The 21,391-nt window shown below is 37.4% G+C and overlaps 1 protein-coding gene across 1 annotated transcript in view; it reads left to right on the top strand.

Annotated features, from left to right (window-relative positions):
- LOC139131969 (coronin-7-like) overlaps positions 1-21,391 on the top strand; it is a 51,427-nt gene that overhangs the window by 22,989 nt on the left and 7,047 nt on the right. The window contains exons 10-20 of the mRNA XM_070698306.1: positions 1,464-1,521; positions 2,805-2,950; positions 3,154-3,249; positions 3,789-3,926; positions 4,359-4,832; positions 11,646-11,841; positions 13,032-13,174; positions 14,814-14,918; positions 16,209-16,294; positions 16,554-16,692; positions 18,025-18,114. Of these exons, the coding sequence (XP_070554407.1) occupies positions 1,464-1,521; positions 2,805-2,950; positions 3,154-3,249; positions 3,789-3,926; positions 4,359-4,832; positions 11,646-11,841; positions 13,032-13,174; positions 14,814-14,918; positions 16,209-16,294; positions 16,554-16,692; positions 18,025-18,114 (1,671 nt within the window). The remainder of the gene's footprint in view (positions 1-1,463; positions 1,522-2,804; positions 2,951-3,153; positions 3,250-3,788; positions 3,927-4,358; positions 4,833-11,645; positions 11,842-13,031; positions 13,175-14,813; positions 14,919-16,208; positions 16,295-16,553; positions 16,693-18,024; positions 18,115-21,391) is intronic.

Genomic DNA, 21,391 nt, shown 5'->3' with positions numbered 1-21,391 from the left:
CCATACACCAAACAAAGCTGACTCAACCTTTATGAAAAGGGGTTTTCAAGAAGTACAGCATTGTCAGTTTTAATAAATAAAGATCAATACTAGTAAAAGAACTTATCTGAATGCACTGAAATGACTGAACTTCAGCAGTACATTGGTCATACTTAGATTTAATTATGCTCAAAGTCTTTTGAGTATTACGTACTGATTAGTGGCTGATTTGTATTTTCATGAATTTATGTTATTTGGCCATGTGATGTATCAAAACGTAATTAAGTGAATTAGCTAAGACTTCTGAGGTACATTTGTTATACATGGATCCAGTTATCCTTAAAGTTTGATGAGTGCAATGTATGATAATGAGCTCATTTGTATATTTAATGACTTCTGTAATTGGACCATATATACCGGTATGAAAGCTGAATGCACGGACTTTGATGTGACTTGTTAGGTTCATCTGTCATATTTTGTTTTGATCATACTGAAATTTTGATTAACATGACTATAGTAACTCCTTTACTATCTTATGAATTTCTGTAATTAGGCCATGCATCAAAGCTGGATGCACTGAATTTGACTGAACTTCTGTGGTACATTGTCAAACTTCAGTTTACTTGTGCTTAAAGTTAAATGAGCATGTCTTATACTAATAAGCTCATTGCATATTTAATAATGAATTTCTGTAATTAAGCCATACCTCAAAGTGAATGGACTGAATTTGATCTGACTTCTGAGTAGCTCTGCATGGCAGGGCTTTGTGTTACCGGCATTATACGGCCTCACACAGCCCTGCCATGCAGAGCTAACTTCTGAGTAGCTCTGCATGGCAGGGCTTTGTGTTACCGGCATTATACGGCCTCACACAGCCCTGCCATGCAGAGCTAACTTCTGAGTAGCTCTGCATGGCAGGGCTTTGTGTTACCGGCATTATACGGCCTCACACAGCCCTGCCATGCAGAGCTAACTTCTGAGGTAAATTGATCATACTATAATTTTAGGTTTGCTGAAATTTTGATAACATGACAAACTGATCAATAGATTGTTTACAAACTTAATTATCTTCTGTAATTGGACCAGATGCTTATTTGGCATACAGCGGCCACTGAAGTCTGACCTTGATTTTTGATGGAGTGACACGTAAACAATAGTTTTGTTTTTTCTGATGACATTCTTCTTGGCATCATTTGTTTTTTTTCTAAATTATACTTTTCACCAGGTCATATCTTAACATTTGGTAGACATCAACTTTGTCGAGAAAATTAACATAATTTGAAATTCAACAGAAAGCCAAAAATATAATCAATAAAATTGTGAGGAAGTATAAGCGCCATCAATATTGATGATACAGTGAAATCTAAATTTACATATTAAAGATGTGTGCTTTAATTCTTTTATAAATTGACATTATTCATTTACCAAAAAAACTAGAAGAAATTTGTACAATAATATGATGTGCATGTATGCCTATCTTTCAGGGAGATTGTACCATCAGATTCTTGGAACTGACAGAAAACAGCCCATACTTAACTCAAGGTAAACTTTACATCCAGTCATTACTTTACATCCAGTCATTGTCACTCAGAGGTGTATAAATGTGCTTCATCGAACATTAATATTCAATTAAAATAACTGAAAATTCAAGGATTGTCTCAGGAAGTTGTCTGGCATAAATATCTGTGATTGGCCAAGGTCATTAATTTTCATCATTAGACCAATTTGTTAATTTATAACAGGTGCATTAATCTTTTAACCAAATATTATATCTCCTGACAATATTTTGTCAGCCCGAATTTAGTTTTCATTATTTGAATGGTTAGGATGAATTTCCCAAGGTCAACATGTTTAAACTTTGATGAAACAAAATCAGCCAGGTGGATGGAGCAATGTTGAAAACAGGATTGTAATGTCTTTGGTAGGGACAGCCTAGACCCAGTGTTTGTGGTAGGGTAGAACAGCCTAGACCCAGTGTTTATGGTAGGGTAGGACAGCCTATAGACCCAGTGTTTGTGGTAGGGTAGGACAGTCTAGACCCAGTGTTTGTGGTAGGGTAGGACAGCCTAGACCAAGTGTTTGTGGTAGGGTAGAACAGCCTAGACCCAGTGTTTGTGGTAGGGTAGAACAGCCTAGACCCAGTGTTTGTGGTAGGGTAGGACAGCCTAGACCCAGTGTTTGTGGTAGGGTAGGACAGACTAGACCCAGTGTTTGTGGTAGGGTAGAACAGCCTAGACCCAGTGTTTGTGGTAGGGTAGGACAGCCTAGACCCAGTGTTTGTGGTAGGGTAGAACAGCCTAGACCCAGTGTTTGTGGTAGGGTAGAACAGCCTAGACCCAGTGTTTGTGGTAGGGTAGGACAGCCTAGACCCAGTGTTTGTGGTAGGGTAGGACAGCCTAGACCCAGTGTTTGTGGTAGGGTAGAACAGCCTAGACCCAGTGTTTATGGTAGGGTAGGACAGTTCAGACCTATCATACTTCTGACTCAATTGTGTGCAGAGTTATTTTGTAAGTTTCTGTGATACTTTGCCAAAGTTTAACATAAAATATTATCCAGGGTTTAAGTCTGTATTTTTATTTTCTCCTCGGCATCTTCATTTTCAAGAAGAGCATGGTAAAGCTGCTCTTTGACAGAGCTGGAGATTGGTTCATGATATGCTTCAGGGAACAACTTGAAAGCCTTTCCAAGGAACATGAATTTTCTATTGCTTGAAAGACATGCAATTTTTATTTAAAACCAGAAACTGTCACAAAGTATAAATAGAAAACTGTACAGTTGTATTTGTAGCAGTTTTCTAATTGTCCAATACTTTTTTCAACCATTAGCATCAGTATACATGGGTGACAACCAACAGAAAGGTGTTGCCATGGTGCCCAAGAGAGCTCTAAATTTAATGAGTGGTGAAGTGAACAGATTATTACAATTAACACAACATGCTGTGATACCTGTCATGTATCAAGTGCCAAGAAAGGTAAGATCAACATTCAATATGAATGAACAATATCTGTTTTGTTTTCTATTTCTTGTAGGATGCAATTAACATTTTTGTCACCCATATTTCTGCTATGGTTGAATGCACTTCATCTTGTTTTCAATTATAATTTACATTTGAAAGTCACCTATGGGACGTGGACACCATTAAGTATCTTTTCATGTTTCCATATGATCTAACAGACATATCGTGATTTCCATGCTGATTTGTATCCTGACACACTGTCTGGAGAAGCAGCATTATCAGCTGATCAGTGGTTTGCTGGAACTGATGCTCAAGTAAGAAAATCAATTTTGAAAGTTTCAATGCATTTGTCATTGTTTTCATGACACTTTATTACAATGCAGCACTGCCTATCCTTGGCATGTATGCTGTTTTGTTGAAATGAGATATCTATATCAATACAGTGTCTAGATTGATGTAAACTTTAGAAACTTATATTTTTGTTATTTTGTAGTATATGTGTCAAAGTGACTTACTTTGATGAGTTGACCATCAAGCAGTCATTTTGTTTGGTGTTTTCTTTAAGTTCAAAGAAATATTAGTACAAGTTCGATACATTTAACCCAAACTGTTACAATGGTTTTTTTCCACATCAGCTCATTTTAATATGTAAAGGTTGAATTTTGCCATGGAAACATAAATTACGTATTATTCTTAATGAAATATCAATTTTTCAATGCTATTACAGTCCTACACTGCCATGTTAACATTGAAAGTCATTTTTTGTGGTGTGACTTGTACTGAATTTGACCTTGTCACATTGGAAAGTGGCAGAAAACAAGTGATTTCACTGTAATTTGTCTTTTCCTTTAAGGTGTCAAAAGTTAGTTTAAATCCCGGGAATCAAAGTTTGAGTGTGGGAAAGAAGAAGACAAGCCTATTAAGTCAGAATACTGGAAAGTCAGCGGAAGGATCTGTAGCAAGTAATGACAAACCAACAGTCACAGCCAAGGTAATACCAATGTCAGTGTCAAAGTCAATCTATGTTGAAATTCATCAACATGTAAACTTAATATGACAGATTTGCTTATCACTAATTGCAGAAAAATGGATGGAATACCACAATGCCAATGTTTCTTTCCTTGAGTCAGTCATATGACAGATAAAATGAAATGAACAGAAAAAAGAATGAAACAGTAAACATCTTTTGAAACATTGTTAGTTAAGTGTATTGTATGTAATTGCACAAATCATAAACAAATTTTGTGTATGTCATCCTTTAACAAGTATTTAACCAATATAGTTAATGCTCTATCTGGATCAAGTATAGAGATTCAACATTCATTCAATAATGTGCAACTTATCAAGACTAAATTTCCATTCTGGACAGCTATTCATTTTGACATTAAGACATTCGACTTTTTTGTCTTCTATTTAATTGTAGCCACCCATTGGTGAGAAACCAATTCTGCCATCAAAGCCAATGTCACTCAATGACAAGTCCAATGACAACATTGTAAGAGAAGCGACTTCCCTTGACATTGACAAAGAAGTGAAAAATGATGATGAAGTTGTCAAGTCTGAAATTTCTTTGCAAACATCTGAAGCCACCATTGAAACTTCCCAGAATGCTACAGTTCAGGAAGCTGAATTTCCAAGACCAGCAGAGGCATCCTCCGAGTCTAAACCTGGAACTGAAAAACCAAAGGAAAAACTTGCAAGTTCAAATAAATTTTCTGCTGGATACACTTCCAAGTTCAGACACATTCAGGGAAATATTATGCATAAGAACACTCACATTTACAACATCAAAAATTTGAGCAAGAGCACTTTTGGAGAATGTGATGGTTTCCATGCCAACAAAGACTTTGCCGCTATTCCATTATCTGGTCCAGGAGGGCTGATAGCGACTCTGAAGGTGAGTTACACTTTCTTTAATACCGTAGATTAGCTTCACTATGGGTGACACAGATTTTTTCACCGTTTTGTTTTTGAATGTCATTTCCAAGCTTCAGTTGTACATGGCAAAGCTTGTTGTAATACCAATCATTTGAGTTTGTCAACATAACATCTACACATGTAACGTAGATATTGTTTACACTTCAATTCTAGTCCACACTAGAATTCAGTTGTCAGCAAACATTGCAGTCTGTACATGTACTGTTGACAAACTTAATACTGTGCATTTGAATAAGTTTTGGGGAAAAGAACAGGTCACAGTTGCTAGCTCTTTAACACAACTTTGAAGTTATGGAAATAGCATGGTATGTTTCTTCAGCTTACTACGTTTTTAGCTCACATTTGGTATACCAATGTGAGGTTATCGTATAAGCTGAATCAGTTCACTTCGACTGATTTGCATGTCTGTATGTATGTATGTATGTATGTAAAGTAAAGTAAAGTAAAGTAAGCCTTTATTGAAATTGTATCCCAGTTGGGATCTTGATCATAAAGTACAATAAAGGTTTTGCAAAAAAAAAACAATGAAAGAGTATATATATATATATATATATATATATATATATATATATATATATATATATATATATATATATATATATATATATATATATATATATATATATATATGAGGTCAACATATTACAGGTTCATAAATAGTTTACTTTGTTTTTTTTATTTTGTCTTGTCTGAGTTTAAAACATGTATGTATGTATTTTCCCACTTCACATAGTGATGCTTTATCTGTCCTTGAAAAGATGCTTATAAGGTCTTGTGTGCCTCTGAATGCGTTTTTACAAATGTTTAGTTTACTGAAAAAATCATGTCTAATGTCTGTGTAGCCTTTGCAATGAAAAAGAAAATGTATCTCATCTTCTACTTGTTTGTTTTGGCAAATTGGGCATGCTCTGTCTATGACATCAAGGTTTCTATATCTACCTGTTTCTATGTGTAGTATGTGTGCACTAATGTGTAACTTGCACATGGCTGATCTGTGGTCTGGGTTTTTTATAGCATGAAGGTAGCTTTCGAGAGAGAAATCTTTTTACAACTCTCTGTATGTGCGAAGTTTATTTTTATGGTGCCCTTGTCTGGTATCATCATGAATCATGAATATGTACGTATGTATGTATGTATGTATGTCCGTCCGTCCACGTCAAAAACACCTAAACCGCAGCACCTACTGTCTTAGTATTTGGTGTACAGGTGCACCTAGGGGTGGAGATGTGAATTTGTTCAAATGAACTGGTCAGTGTAAAAAATATGCAAATGAGGGGAGAAAAGAAAAAACCTGCAAATTGCTAAGACTCTGTAAGCGTTGGTCAGATCGGGTTGAAACTTGGTGTGCAGGTTCCTTTAGGTATTCTTAATTAGGTGTATAAAATTTGGGATGAAATTTGCATGGTTCCATTTTTGGGGTAATTTTTTCAGTTTTTAGTCAAAAAATGATTTTCTCTGAAACCACTCATCTGATTGCTTTGAAAGTTGGTATACATGTTCCTCAGGATGACGTCAGTCAAGTTTATACAAGTTGAATTGAAATTTTCATATTTGTAATTTTGGGGCAATTTTCCAAATTTTTTGTCAAAATTTTTTTTATTCAAAAACTACTAATCTGATAGCTTTGATATTTGGTATACAGGTTCCTAAGGTTGATCAAAATCAGTTTTATGAATATCGTGAAGATATCTCGAATTTTGTATTTTTGCTGAAGTTTTTGGTTATGTTTCTCATTTTATGTAAAATTTCTTCTTCTTCTCTGAAACCGCTGGCCCAATTGCTCTCAAAGTTGGATTGGATGTTTGCAAGGATGTTACCCTTCTAATTGTTGAAATTATGACAAAATCGGAAATATTACTGTTTTGGGGCAATTTTTGTCATTTTGGTCAAAAAATCTTGAAAAATATTTTCTTTTTAAAGCCCCTGGACAGACAGCTTTTTCTATTTGGTGTACAGATGTCCAGGGATGACAATAGTTAGATATGTGGAAATTGTCCTGAAATATACATATTTGTATTTTAAGACAATTTTGTCATTTTTGGTCAAGAAAACTTGTTCTCAAAATTACTTGTCTGATAGCTTTGTAATTTGGTACAAAAGTCCTAAGGGATGTTATTAGATAAATTTTCTGCTCAAAGTGTTGGGAAACCCCCAAATTTTTATATTTTAGGTAATTTATCAGTTTGTGACCTTAAATGACCTACACCAACCCAGGATGTTGTGAGAGAGTTTCGAAGGCTGTGAACATAATTTTGTCATATTTAATATCAATTTGTAGTAAAATTTGATCCAGTAAACAAACCTTAGGTAAATGTTTTCATTGCAAATCAATTTTTGCAACTTTTGCATGTAAGACACACAAGGACTGATCAGAAATTTGGATCCAGGATAATTCCAGATGTCATAATCCCCCCCCCCCCCCCCCCACAGTGGAAGGCATCCTACTATCTGTAACTGATTTAACTGCTGTTTACATTCGAATGATAGCACTCATAGCATTAATTAAAACATCCCCAAGGTTGTAAATACATTTCCAGCCAGCTGGTCTTGTATAACAATGGTCAACCAAGGGATGGAACATTTGATATTCAGGAGGGGGTAGGGGCTAGAAGATTGATGAGGTAGCATTACTTTTTACCAGATCCCTTGTACATTTTTTCCCACTCTTTATTTTTCCCCACTCTCCCACCTTTTCTTTTTGTCAAGCTTCTCTGGCAAATTTGTTTGTTGACATTTGCTTATGTATGTAGGATCTGCTTGTCCCATTGCTATAGAAGTTGATATGCATGTTCCTAAAGATAACCTCCTGTACCTAAGTTGCAGACCTTATTTGCTTTTGTCATTCTTGTTTTTCTGGTTTAAATATTTCTTGAATTTACCAATTGAAACCGAATGTGAGCACACTGTCCTTGACGGTATTTTTTAGATTTGCCATTTTTTGACTGATAATTTTAGCAAAAATATCTGGAAATTACTAAACTTTTAGGCTATAGTTCTGTGAAAGCTACTCTTCTTGTGTTCAGATTTCACCAAACTTAGACAATGTTCACATAAATTCATGTTCAGGTTTTAATAAACTAGAGAGTTGCTTATTTAGATATGTTACAACCCTTCTAGCTGTATACAATGGACAATTTTTAGCTCATATTTGGTTTTATATATAAATACCATACCAAAAAGAGCTTATATAATGAGTCTAAGTGGCGTCTATGTCTGTATATTTGTGGGTGTGTGCGGATGTATGTCCGTCACACACAAAGGCTCCCGTACCGCCAAAGCTACCGTCTCAGTATTTGGTATACAGGTAGATGTAGGGGTTGAGATGTGAATTTGTTCAAATGAACACATCAGTGTCAAAAATGTGCAAATGAGGTAAGAAAAAGCGAAATTCTGAAACAGGCTTGAAACAGGCTTACTCCACTGACTTGAGTCATTTCCTGTCATTGTTTATGAACTGTTACATATTAACAGACCTGCTCAAACCATAGACAGTAGAGGGGAGGAAGACCGTCAGTAGAGGGGAGGAAGACCATCTATGGTCAAACTAAGGGGGGCTAGCTGCCTTTCTGCTATGCATGTTGCTAAAGTTGACCTCCAGTACCTAAAGTTTCAGACCTTAATTACTTTTGTCATTCTTGTTTTTCTGGTTTAAATATTTCTTGTTGTTTTTCTTGTTGTACTGTGCAGAAATCATTGTCATAACATCAACGTAGAATTTTTCTGCACTGAACAGATAGAAACAACATTTATTGTTGATCTTTGGTACCCATACTGGTATGTACCAATTCTGATCAAATTTGAGCGACACCGTATAATTGCGGTATATTTTAGCCAATGTTAATATACAGGAGCTGGTGAAATTTTAATATCATTCTTTGAAAACAGCTTATGACATTTATGCTGTTTGCGACACCCACAATTGATAAACAAGATTTACACCCATCTCAGACCAGTGGGATATTTCCTCACATCCTTCTATACTTGCTGTTATTGCATTTTCTATATCAGTAAATATATCCATACCGTCAGTACTTTCTCCTTCATTTTCCATCTATGTCATTCCTCATAGAAATAGATTTAATAGTTCTCTCATGTTCTTTCAAAACAAACATTACTAAAATATTAGTTGATGAGCTTCATAAGTATCAAAAAATTATCTACACAATTCTTTCAAAAATAACCCTGACCTCCACAAGTTGACATCACCCTATCCTTCCTTGCTGATCAAATGTGTAAAGAAGGCTTATTGCAAACAAACCTGTCCATTATCCAGTTGTCTACTTGATTTAATTCAACTTGTACACTCTTATGAAATCTAGGAGACAGACATAACTGCTATTTTCCATATTCAACACAATTTTTTCAGTCCCTTTCTGTCAAAGCATATTTCTGCCATTTCACCATATGAGGGCGCTCTTCAAACAGGTTGCTGAATCATTCAGAGAGACAAATATCATTAACTGTATCATTGTATTTTAATATTTTAACAGCCATTTCATGATACTACAGAGAGTACAAGACTTAAAAATTGATATGGTTGCACCACTCACTTACAAAAAATAAACAAAACCGCAAAAAAATAATTTACTGCATATTATTTAGAAATATTGCTGTTGATATTCAAATATTTACCATGTTCATAAGTATTCCTTAGATTATTGACAAACTAGCCTACACACCTGTTATCTGAATTTTCTTGAATATCACAATGGAACCATGCTTTGTCAGTTCATCCATTCATATCCCATCCTTGAGACTTAACACTGTCTGGAGTGAGAGATGGACTTGCAATCATGCCAACATTTGTTGTCGTGGACATTTGATAATTTTAAGATTCTATCATTTAGAAAGTACTCATTGATTTATTAGTCCCCATGGACACCGTCCGGGGGACTTATAGGTTTGGTCATGTCCATGCGTGGGTGCGTGCGTCCGTCCGTCCGTCTGTGCGTCCGTCCGTCCGTTCACGCAGATATCTCAGAGATGCCTGGAGAGATTTCATTCAAACTTGGTACAAGAATTACTTCATACTCATGGCATCGGTGACATTGGGCCTTAGTTAGTGACCACTACCTATCTGACTTACAGATTGATATATGGCGGGTGCCACATGTGGGGCAGGATGCGCTTACTATTTTCGAAACACCTGACATCACTTCTTGGTCTTTTGGCCAGAGGTCCATATATCTTTCTTTCATGGATTTGACTTTGTTTGTACCGTCTATTTACTGTCTGTTCTGTGCTGTTTTGTGTCTATGTTTACAACTATTGTCTTACAAATTTTGACCTAGTGTTATTGGATTATGGATTGGTATGATTGCGATTATTTCATATGTCATACATATGCACGTCGATTTCTTTTGTGATACAATCCAATATGGCTGGCGTGCGGCCATTTTGTTACGATTTTTTCATGTACAAAGCCATAACTCGAGCATATCTCAACCGATTTTATTCAAAGTTGGTACAAGGACATTGACCTATGTCATACATATGCATGTAGATTTGTTTTGTGATACAATCCAATATGGCCGCCAGGCGGCCATTTTATTACGATTTTTTCATGTACGGAGCCATTAAACTCAGACATGTTTCAACCGATTTTATTGGAAGTTGGTTCAAGGATATTGACCAATGTCATAGATATGCACGTCAATTTGTTTTGTGATACAATCCAATATGGCTGCCGTGCGGCCATTTTGTTACGATTTTTTCATGTACAAAGCCATACCTTAAGCATATCTCAACCGATTTTATACAAAGTTGGTACAAGGACATTGACCTATGTTATACATATGCACGTCAATTTGTTTTGTGATACAATCCAATATGGCCGCCAGGTGGCCATTTTATTATGATTTTTTCATGTACAGAGACCTAACTCAGACATGTTTCAACCGATTTTATTCGAAGTTGGTACAAGGACATTGACCAATGTCATAGATATGCACGTCAATTTGTTTTGTGATACGATCAAATATGGCTGCTGTGCAGCCATTTTATTATGATTTTTTGATGTACAGAGCCTTAACTCAGGCATATCTCAACCGATTTTATTCAAAGTTGGTACAAGGACATTGACCTATGTCATACATATGCACATCGATTTGTTTTGTGATACGATCCAATAAATTAAATTAATTGACAATTTGCATTACATGATGAACTTTTGCTTTTTTAGGGTGATTGTCCAGAAGCACTGCATCAAACTTTATAAAATATGGTACCAGTGATAATCTATCAGTGTTACGATAGAATGCAAAAATTGCAACATCCTGTTGATTAATTCCTAGTTTACTCATTTAATGACCTTTAGGATGGTGGCCTACATTGGTTTTATGTTTTCATCACCATGGAACTCATTCTTGGCCATTGAGCGCCATTTGTATCAAAGTATTTTTATCACAGACCTAATTAATGAAGAGGACTCTGTCCTCTCTGACGACTTGTAATCAAAGTACCCATTAACAAGTGGGGACTGTGTCATCAACGATGACTTGTTTTGAAAAAATCTGCTTAAATTTTGAATAGGTTGAAAGTGCTCGTATGCTAAAATGCTGCCACTCAAGGCAAGCATGGATCTTTCATAAGCATTAGGAGAAATTCAAAAGTCAAAAGTTGTCAAGAAATGTTGTCTCGTTCCCCACAACATTGTCATGTAATTTTCTCTTCAGCATCTTTTTTAATTGGAAGTTGATGTCAGTTTGTTGAGAATTCTTCTCTGTAAATATGCAAGATTGTCATAAGAACCCTTTCCCTATTGCAATTTCAGTTACAACAGGCTGGCAGATTACCAGATTCAGGATTGCCTGTCATTCAGAATGGAACAACAGTGATGGACTTTGCCTGGGATCCATTTAACAACAGACGACTTGCTGTAGCTTGTGATGACGCCACTATCAAGATCTGGGAAATCCCAGAGGAAGGACTGATGGAAACTCTTACTGAACCAGAAATTTTACTGACAGGTTTGTGAACTAACTTGCAGTAAGTCACAATAGGCAAGATGACAGTCTCTTTTTTGGTCTTCTTTTGTGTGAAGACTTTATTGTTAAAAGTTTGAAGTAGACAAACATTTGACATTTAGCTAACAGTTGGTATATAATAATATTATCTTGTATGAGAAATAAAGCCAACTTTCCCCCATAATCTAAAGAACTAATAATATATGTACAGATACTTGAAGTTATCATCAACAGTAGTGTTCAATGATGCTTTGCTATATTAAATCACACTTGAACTCATTGTGAAGTCTGTGAGGAAAGGCCAAGGCACAACTCATTGTGAAGTCTGTACGGAAAGGCCAAGGTACAACTCATTGTGAAGTCTGTACGGAAAGGCCAAGGCAATATAGTGCCTAAGGTATCTACTTTAGAATGATCTACCGTCATGTTAGTTCACTGTTCCAAATGTTGGTTTCTGTTCACATCCAGCATGATATTTTGCACAGGTGCTGTAAGCGTTGTCTGGATAGGCAATCAAATACAAAGGCCCCGAGTATGAGGCCGAAGGTCAAACCTCAGTAGAAGTGTAAGAATGGAAGATTTGACATGAGAAATCAGCGAGAAACCCAAAACCAACAAAATAAAACATCCATCCTAAAAAGTGACATCAGGTGATCATAATACCTTCAAAAGTTCAATTCTTTACACTTGTAACTGAATGTGACTGATACATGCCAAATCTCAAGAAAATTCAGCATCAGGCAATTCTCTACCTTCCCGTTGGCAATCTGTTTTGGAGATGTGTACTTTCACTCTGACCCATAATCCTTTGTACTTTATGATCCCCAATGGCGGACTGGCAACAAGAATTGGAAGAATTGGCCGATCACAGTGACATGCATTAGTCAAATACTGTTACCAGAGTAAAGATTTGAACTTTTGGAGGTACATGTTTCAGGTTTCAACTATCCGATGTTACTTGTTGTGTAAAACCATCCATTCTTTATACTACCATACTACTACCCAGGTTTGGCCTTTGGCCTTGTGCTCCAGGCCTTTGGTCTTCAATGGTCTATCCAGACAATGGTGCATGCACCTGTGATATTTGGTACCCTTCATAATACCACAAACAGCACTGAGTAGTTTTGATTCCCTCCCATACTACTGTGTGTCATTTTATAAAATCATTTTGTAAATTCTGGTTACATCTTCAGGACACACAGAAAAGATATATTTCATTAAATTTCATCCGATAGCAGAGGGTTTGTTACTGTCTGCATCATATGATATGACGGTCAGAATTTGGGACTTGGAGGTTGATGAAGACAGAATAACACTGCATGGACATAAGGACCAGGTTTGTATGATTGAAAATTGAAATTTCAAAAAACCTGACATCACTTCTTGGTTGTTTTTCCAGATATCGGTACTTTGTTCATAGTCTGTGCTGTGCAGTGCTGAGCTGAGTTGTGCTGTTTTGTCATATACAATAACTACGTACCAGTAATTGGATGTTGCCCTATGATTTTTTGATCACAGATCGGTATAATTGCTATTAATTTTCCACAATTCTTCATTGACTTCTGATTAGATTAGCGAATATCAGTCATTATTCCATATGTGGGTGTTGACAATGGTCATTAGTTCATGTGTTCCTCTTGATAGTGGTCATCGGTCCATGTGTGCATATTGATACCTACAGGTATCCGTAAGTGGCCCATGTGTTCCTATTGAAAGTGGTCATTGGTCCATGTATGTCTAGCGATAGCTGTCATTGGTCCATATGTGAGGCTTTTGATAGTATTAGCATGTCTTGGTAAAGATAGTGGTCATTGATTCATCTGTGCATATTGATAATGGTCATTGGTCCATGTGTGCTTTGATAGTGGTCATTGGTCCATGTGTGGCTATTGATAGTGGTCATTGGTCCATGTGTGGCTATTGATAATGGTCATTGGTCCATGTGTGGCTATTGATAATGGTCATTGGTCCATGTGTGGCTATTGATAATGGTCATTGGTCCATGTGTGGCTATTGATAATGGTCATTGGTCAGTGTGTGGCTATTGATAGTGGTCATTGGTCCATGTGTGGCTATTGATAATGGTCATTGGTCCATGTGTGGCTATTGATAATGGTCATTGGTCCATGTGTGGCTATTGATAGTGGTTATTGATTCATCTGTACATATTGATAATGGTCATTGGTCCATGTGTGGCTATTGATAGTGGTCATTGGTCCATGTTGGCTATTGATAATGGTCATTGGTCCATGTGTGGCTATTGATAATGGTCATTGGTCCATGTGTGGCTATTGATAATGGTCATTGGTCCGTGTGTGGCTATTGATAATGGTCATTGGTCCATGTGTGGCTATTGATAATGGTCATTGGTCAGTGTGTGGCTATTGATAGTGGTCATTGGTCCATGTGTGGCTATTGATAATGGTCATTGGTCCATGTGTGGCTATTGATAATGGTCATTGGTCCATGTGTGGCTATTGATAATGGTCATTGGTCCATGTGTGGCTATTGATAATGGTCATTGGTCCATGTGTGGCTATTGATAATGGTCATTGGTCCATGTGTGGCTATTGATAATGGTCATTGGTCCATGTGTGGCTATTGATAATGGTCATTGGTCCATGTGTGGCTATTGATAATGGTCATTGGTCCATGTGGTGCTATTGATAATGGTCATTGGTCCATGTTTGGCTATTGATAATGGTCATTGGTCCATGTGTGGCTATTGATAGTGGTCATTCATTGATGTGTGCATATTGATAGTTGTTATTGGACTGTGTGTGAGTATTTATAGCAGTCATGAGAACTTGAAAATTTAGTAACTCAGAAAAAAACATTTTGTTCATTGACATGAATGAATGAATGAATGTATGTAAGTAAACTGATCTGGTCTTTGGGTATCCTATCCAGTTACAATTGTCATCCTACACTTGTAATTAGTGGACTCTGCCAAGTTTAACATTCATGTCTTACAGATATTTAGTGCAGCTTGGAGTCCAGATGGAGTGTATTGTGCAACAATAAGTAAGGATGCCTTGATAAGAATCTATGAACCAAGGAAAAAAGTTTTACCAATAAAGGTAATTATTATGCATCTACCATACCATCAAGAACAATAGAATTAAGTGTGCGCTAAAAAAGCAATACTGAATGCCCGTTTCGTAACATTTACCATTTCCAGACCCCCCACCCCCTGCGGCTGTATCTGTGTGTTCACTGTCGAACAGCTTCAAGGGACGCATTGGATGAGTGCAAGACTACATCTCACACTCCGTACATGTACGTAGTGCACAGACTATCCAGAACGCACCGATTTCCAAGATAAAATTCCACTCTATACTTGCACAATAAATTAGAAGAAAAAACGTTGGCATTGCACAAAACAGTCAATACTTGGCCATTTGATGCCTAGTCATGAATTAAGATGCTTAATGATAAAGGTTATCACAAAAAGGATTTGCTTGGACTTTGAGGCCAAGCATCACCCAACGGGAAGCAGAGGGCAATACGCTGTGCCAATATGTTCTCGTGCATCCTTTGTGGTATTTTCATAATAATCTCATAATATGTAGATATCATAATAGTTTATGTTTTATATCACTAAGCTGATCAAAATTGATGAATTTATAGAATTCGTTCATCTGATATGGCACCTTTGTATCAAATAGTATATATGTTAAGTCCTAAATATCAGATTACTTCAAATGAATGAGGCCAAAGATGTGTTTATTTCTCAACCTTAACCTCTTGCAAAGATTATGTAGTGATGCAGTTTTATTATTTTTTCGGAGGATTTTCTTAGCAACGTCAATGTGTGAATAATATGCAGTGACAATCTAACAGGCAGTAATAAGCTAACAGAAACTTATAATCTAACATACAGTGATGATCTAACATGCGGTGACAATCTAACATGCAGTGATAATCTAACATGCGGTGACAATCTAACATGTGGTGACAATCTAACACGTGGCGACAATCTAACATGCAGTGATAATCTAAACTTGCAGTAATAATCTAACATACAGTAATATGGTAATCTAACATGTAGTAATGATCTAATATGCAGTGAAATCTAACACGCAGTGACAATCTAACATGCGGTGACAATCTAACATGCGGTGACAATCTAACATGCGGTAGGATGAGGACGAAAGGTCACTTTCAGAACTGGGTGTTATGTACATGAGATCTTAGGGCAATAACATTGTCAGCTCTGGATACCACACTGCCAATTTTTTCTATTTATTTTTTTCAAGTGAATATTGAAAATAAACCAACTCAGCAAATCTAGATCAATGCATGCAAGGATGAGAAATTCTGTTCTTGGCCTTGTGACAATAATTCCCTTGTGTTTTTATTTTATTCAGGAAGGACCTGGATTAACTGGAAGTCGAGGAGCAAGACTTGCCTATGCTTGCAATGGACAGTACTTGATAGCCCTTGGATTTGATAGGTTAGTTATGTCTACTCAGATATTGGAGACTATTTGATAAGCCTTTGATTTGATATGTTGATCATGTCTACTCAGGCAGACTATTGTCATTTGGACACAAAATGGATGACGAACAAAAATTATGACAAAACAATATGTAAAAAACTTTGACATACTTTTCATGGCAAGATTTTTCCTGAATGGAATATCTTTGATTCAACTTAGATATGCACTGTTCAGTGGACACTGACTCCTAACTGAAAAAATCAATTTCCTGTAGGCAGAGCAGTCGACAGATAAGCATCCATAACACAGCTGATTTATCATCACCTGTAACCATGGTAACACTAGATACATCTCCTGCAATTCTGATCCCTTTTTATGATGAAGATACGAGTGTTTTGTTCTGTACAGGAAAGGTAAGTTATAATGTCTTGTGTATGGATGTTAGTAGGGTGAATGTCAATATGCTTATTTAGGTGTGTTGAGTTTTGTGTTATGGTGTCAGTTTTGAGTAGACTTTCACCTTGCAGATGTCAAAAGATACTGTTTACTGTCAATGTGTGATAGATTTATTTCATGTTTTTCTGTTGGTTTGACATAAAGTAACAGATTACCGTTTAGAAAACTTTGCAGAAAGAGTTGATGACAGGAAATTTCATCAATAGTTTAAATGTTTTGTTTTGTATATGATACTACAAGCAAAGGGCAGTATTCATACGCCCTTGTCACAATATCAATGGAGATTTTGAAATGATATACACTAATTAGTCATTGGTTTTTATTGGCCAGTTCTCAATCCATGTCTTTGGTCTAATTAAACACAATGCACTGACAGTTGATTTTGAATTCAATATGACACTGAAAATTTAAATCCTTTAATTTCCTGTAAAGGTGCTTGCGAATGCATGCCAAACAGAAATGTGAACACATTTTGTGACCTTCTACATGTCCTATGCCATTCTAAGTGCTCTAATAGACATTTTTAGACAAGATGACCTACATTTTATAGCCATGTTAGTGTCAGCAGCAATTACTGTGTTGCATGGTTAGATTTTGTAGGACAAGGCAGCGCTTAGCTTTAATCAATGACAGCCTCAGCATGGTTGACATTTCCAGCTTCAGTTCTATGCTTACTTTCCATTTTCACTCTGGGTATAGAAACAATGAAAACATGCTGTTTTTAAGTTTGCCTTTTGTACCCGTTTTATCAGTTTTATATTCAGGATAATGTATGGCTTTACCACCAAACAAAACAGCCACTTCTGTTAACATACCTTGTGTTTGCAACAAATTGACTCATTAAATACTTTTTTGTATATGTTTACCAACATGTGTATCTTCAAAAAGAATATCACCAGTATAATAACCATCTACCTTCCACTGACCGTGTTCTTACTTGTGTGCCTTGGGTCCCGGGTACCGGTAACTGTCTTTTACTCTATCACTGATCAGGAGATGGCATGATAAGCTGTGGTAAAACGTGTAATATGACAAATGACAAATGACTGATTAGTTGAAGAATGCAGTTACCTTAATGAGCATCCAGTATGTGATTAATGGAATAGAATGCAGGCTGTTATTGCTGCCAGTTTGGTGTCAAAATCATATGCCTTACTTTCAATGAACAGCTGACTTTACAAAAGCCTTATGGACAATGAGTCGTATGGTAACATGTATGCTGTAACATCACCATACGAAAATAATTGCCAATTGAATGTAATATTTATATCTTGATCTTTTATTGTCAGGGTGATAGGATTGTACATGCCTATGAAGTGACAACTCAATCTCCGTATCTGCTAGAACTGTCAAGTTTCAGATGTGAGTCCGGTCATCAAGTAAGTAGCCTAGACAACACTGAAATAAATTTACCTTCACGATTTTTGTTCGATACTACATCATATAATTTGAATACATAATGAGTTAATGCCAAGAAACAACACCAACTGCAGGTTTTGGGCAAATTGGTTAAGGTAGATGACCTTCACTACATCACTGTTGCACACCTGTGATGGTTGTTCTACTGATTGGAGATGGAGGTACATGTCCAACCAGGCCCTCTGACATCACAGCATGTCCCACCAGGCCCTCTGACATCACAGCATGTCCCACCGGCCCCTCTGACATCTGGCAGCCTGGAGACACCAAGGTTCATGCCACAAGCCGGATCCTGAAGCCAAGATGACAATCACAAGCCCTTGTATTTTTATTGCAACTGCAAACGAAACTGAATGGTTTCAAATAATGGCACGCCGTTTAGGATTACTGAATGGAAAGGGAAAACATGTCACTTAACCCTCGCAACCCCCCCCCCCCCCCCATGTTCCTCTCTAGAGGTCTAACTTACCATAGAAGACAATAGGATTGGTTCAAACCATGGTGATGAAAGGGCATTGCACTTATCACTGTTTTGCTCAAAATTACTTTTTTGCAAACTTTCATGAAATTGTCCTTAATTTGTGAATTCAAGATGAAAATAATGGTTGGATTGACCTTTAAGCCTATAAGCAGATGTAAGTTGGATGAGATATGATGCAAATTTACACAAATCACCTGATTTCCTGGCTTATTTTTATCCTGTTTTCAACATTTCAAAACAATTTAACTCCATTCTGGCCAGGTTAAAGAGTGTGAAATTTTCACATTATGTTCTTTAAATACTATAGGAGTAAACTATTGCTACCACACAGGAATTTCAAGGTATCAAAAACGGAGGAGTGAGGGACAAAGTGCGGGACACGCAAACTGTAATTTATGGCACTCTGAGGGACGTCCCGCACTGTGTAAAATATGGGACTCTGAGGGAACGTCCCGCAGAGAGAAAAACTGGACTCTCAGGGACGGGGGCGCCCCCAACGATTTGCATTGGTATAGCACAAAATCACGATCTGGCCCAAGGAAATCGGGCTTACTAAACATTGCGCTGCAGGTCGCTGAAACTGCATGTACTACGTGAAAATTTATCGAAAGGCGTGTAGGTGAAGAGAGTTGCGTGTTCCCCGTGTTTAGGCTGTAGGCTATGGGCAGTCTTACAGCCAGTTTTCATGAAGGTGGGGACATTGTGTCCCAAGACTAGAAAAGTCAAAATTTCGATAAATAAACAGACAAATAAATAAATAAACAATTAGAGAACGAAATATTTTCTCTGAACACAAGAAATGCACATGGAATTAAGATAAAGTAAATCATATCTAATGTCGGATAACTTTTACAACGAATAACGGTTGCAAGTTTTGATACACTTGATATGATGTACAGCAATATCAGGGCATTTGAATGTTCCCTAATGTCTATCAGTGTCACTGCCACATAATCACATATCAATTAGTTTTTTTTGTATTTCTTCAAGTACAGCACGATATCGGCACCCTGACATGTACATAACGGCAAATAGTGTACAGATTTATTTCACGTCTTAGTCGTACTCAAACTTAATTTTTCTTGTCGGTCATTACGCTCATGCCCTCGCTTTCAAAGCGGATAAACTGCTCAAGAGAAACTGGGAGAAACTAGGTGTCCGCTGCTACGCGCAAGGACGTTTACTTAAAAAGTTATAGCAGCGTTCTCAGCCTTGCTATCCCTCACCTTGACAGGCTACTGAAGTTATGCGTCTGTGGCATGGAGTTATGCAACATTTTACGATGCCTTATATCAGGGTTCCAGACAGCACAATACTAGTAAATTCGGGACAAATAATCCAAATGTGTGTCTAATAACGTAGAAAGTGAGTCTGCCTGTGCAACGTACACAAACGAGGACTGCTATTTACTGCCTATCGATATCGATGGACATAGCGATAGTCTTTTCATCGTGTCTATAAAGTGGGTTGAGAGATAGCCCTGCGTACCGTGCTGTGTGTTCCCGACGTTATACAGACTACATGTGAGAGGCCGTATAACGCCGGGAACACACAGCATCGTATGCAGGGCTAAGGTTGAGGGACTGTGGTTGCTATGTCATAATCTGTTCACACGAGAAATTACGTCTCCAGACAGATTTTACGTACAAGCATTTCGATAAACTTCGAGGCACGATCTGCTTGTGATGTTATACCATTTCTCGCCATGACAGTGGTGGCAATCCAAGCCCACATCAGGCAGGACATCATGAAGAATGGGCTACATAGAAAGTTACATTTTCTTCTGATTTTGCTAAAAAGGAAATAAACGTTAGAAGCGATTTCCTGGCGTAGCTGCATCTTTCTTTTCACGTTCTGTCGGCAGGATTCAAAATGTCGACGACGCTGTTGGTGATCCATTGCAAACGAAAAAGCCTAACTGAAAAGTAACGCGTCAGCGCGTACCGGACAAATGCACATTGTTGGGGGCGCCCCCTCCCCGGTCCCTCAGAGTCCAGTTTTTAACTCTCTGCGGGACGTTCCCTCAGAGTCCCATATTTTTACACAGTGCGGGACGTCCCTCAGAGTGCCATAAATTACAGTTTGCGTGTCCCGCACTTTGTCCCTCACTCCTCCGTTTTTGATACCTCGAAATACCTCTGCTACCACACTAAACTTTCAATGCTCTGGAAATATGTATTATCACATGCCTACATTCACGTGCCTGTGTAAAGCTATGGGAGAAAGCGCCCTCAGATCCGTGCATTTTTTTTAAGTATCACGCCCCGGCCCGGTGCCCAAATATGGGCAAACACGTGCATTTCTGAACTATCTCGATTCTGGTTACTACGCGCGTTGCTATCCACAAACGTTCCATTCGTACACAAAGCCAGCGCGAGATTAGGAAAACGTCTACTTGCTCAGATCGTAGTTGCGCGTGGCAACAGTGGAGCCGCGCAGGTGACATCGGCTTTTATTTCTAAATTCTAGTGAAATCCTGTGTATCCTAAGTGTGTGCCTGTTCAGTATAAATTACCAGAAACTGACATTACGCTTTTGTCCTTCTAACACCTCGATTTCAGCCTTGATCTCTGTTGGTCACGTACAGTACGGATGTTGCTTTGCGCGTTCTAGAATTCTGCAGGAAAACAAATGACGTCATTATGTATGTCAATCCGCGACGGGAAGCGGCCGTCGTATTTCTGAAAAACTGACACAAATAGCGATGAATTTTTGATACTGCTCACATTTTTATCTCCTAAACAATGTTGAATATT

This window comes from Ptychodera flava, chromosome 4 (genome assembly GCF_041260155.1).
Source record: "Ptychodera flava strain L36383 chromosome 4, AS_Pfla_20210202, whole genome shotgun sequence".
In the NCBI taxonomy this organism is placed as follows: Eukaryota; Metazoa; Hemichordata; class Enteropneusta; family Ptychoderidae; genus Ptychodera; species Ptychodera flava.
The sequence above is the reverse complement of the archived record's forward strand: the minus strand, read 5'-3'. Positions and strand labels throughout refer to the sequence as shown.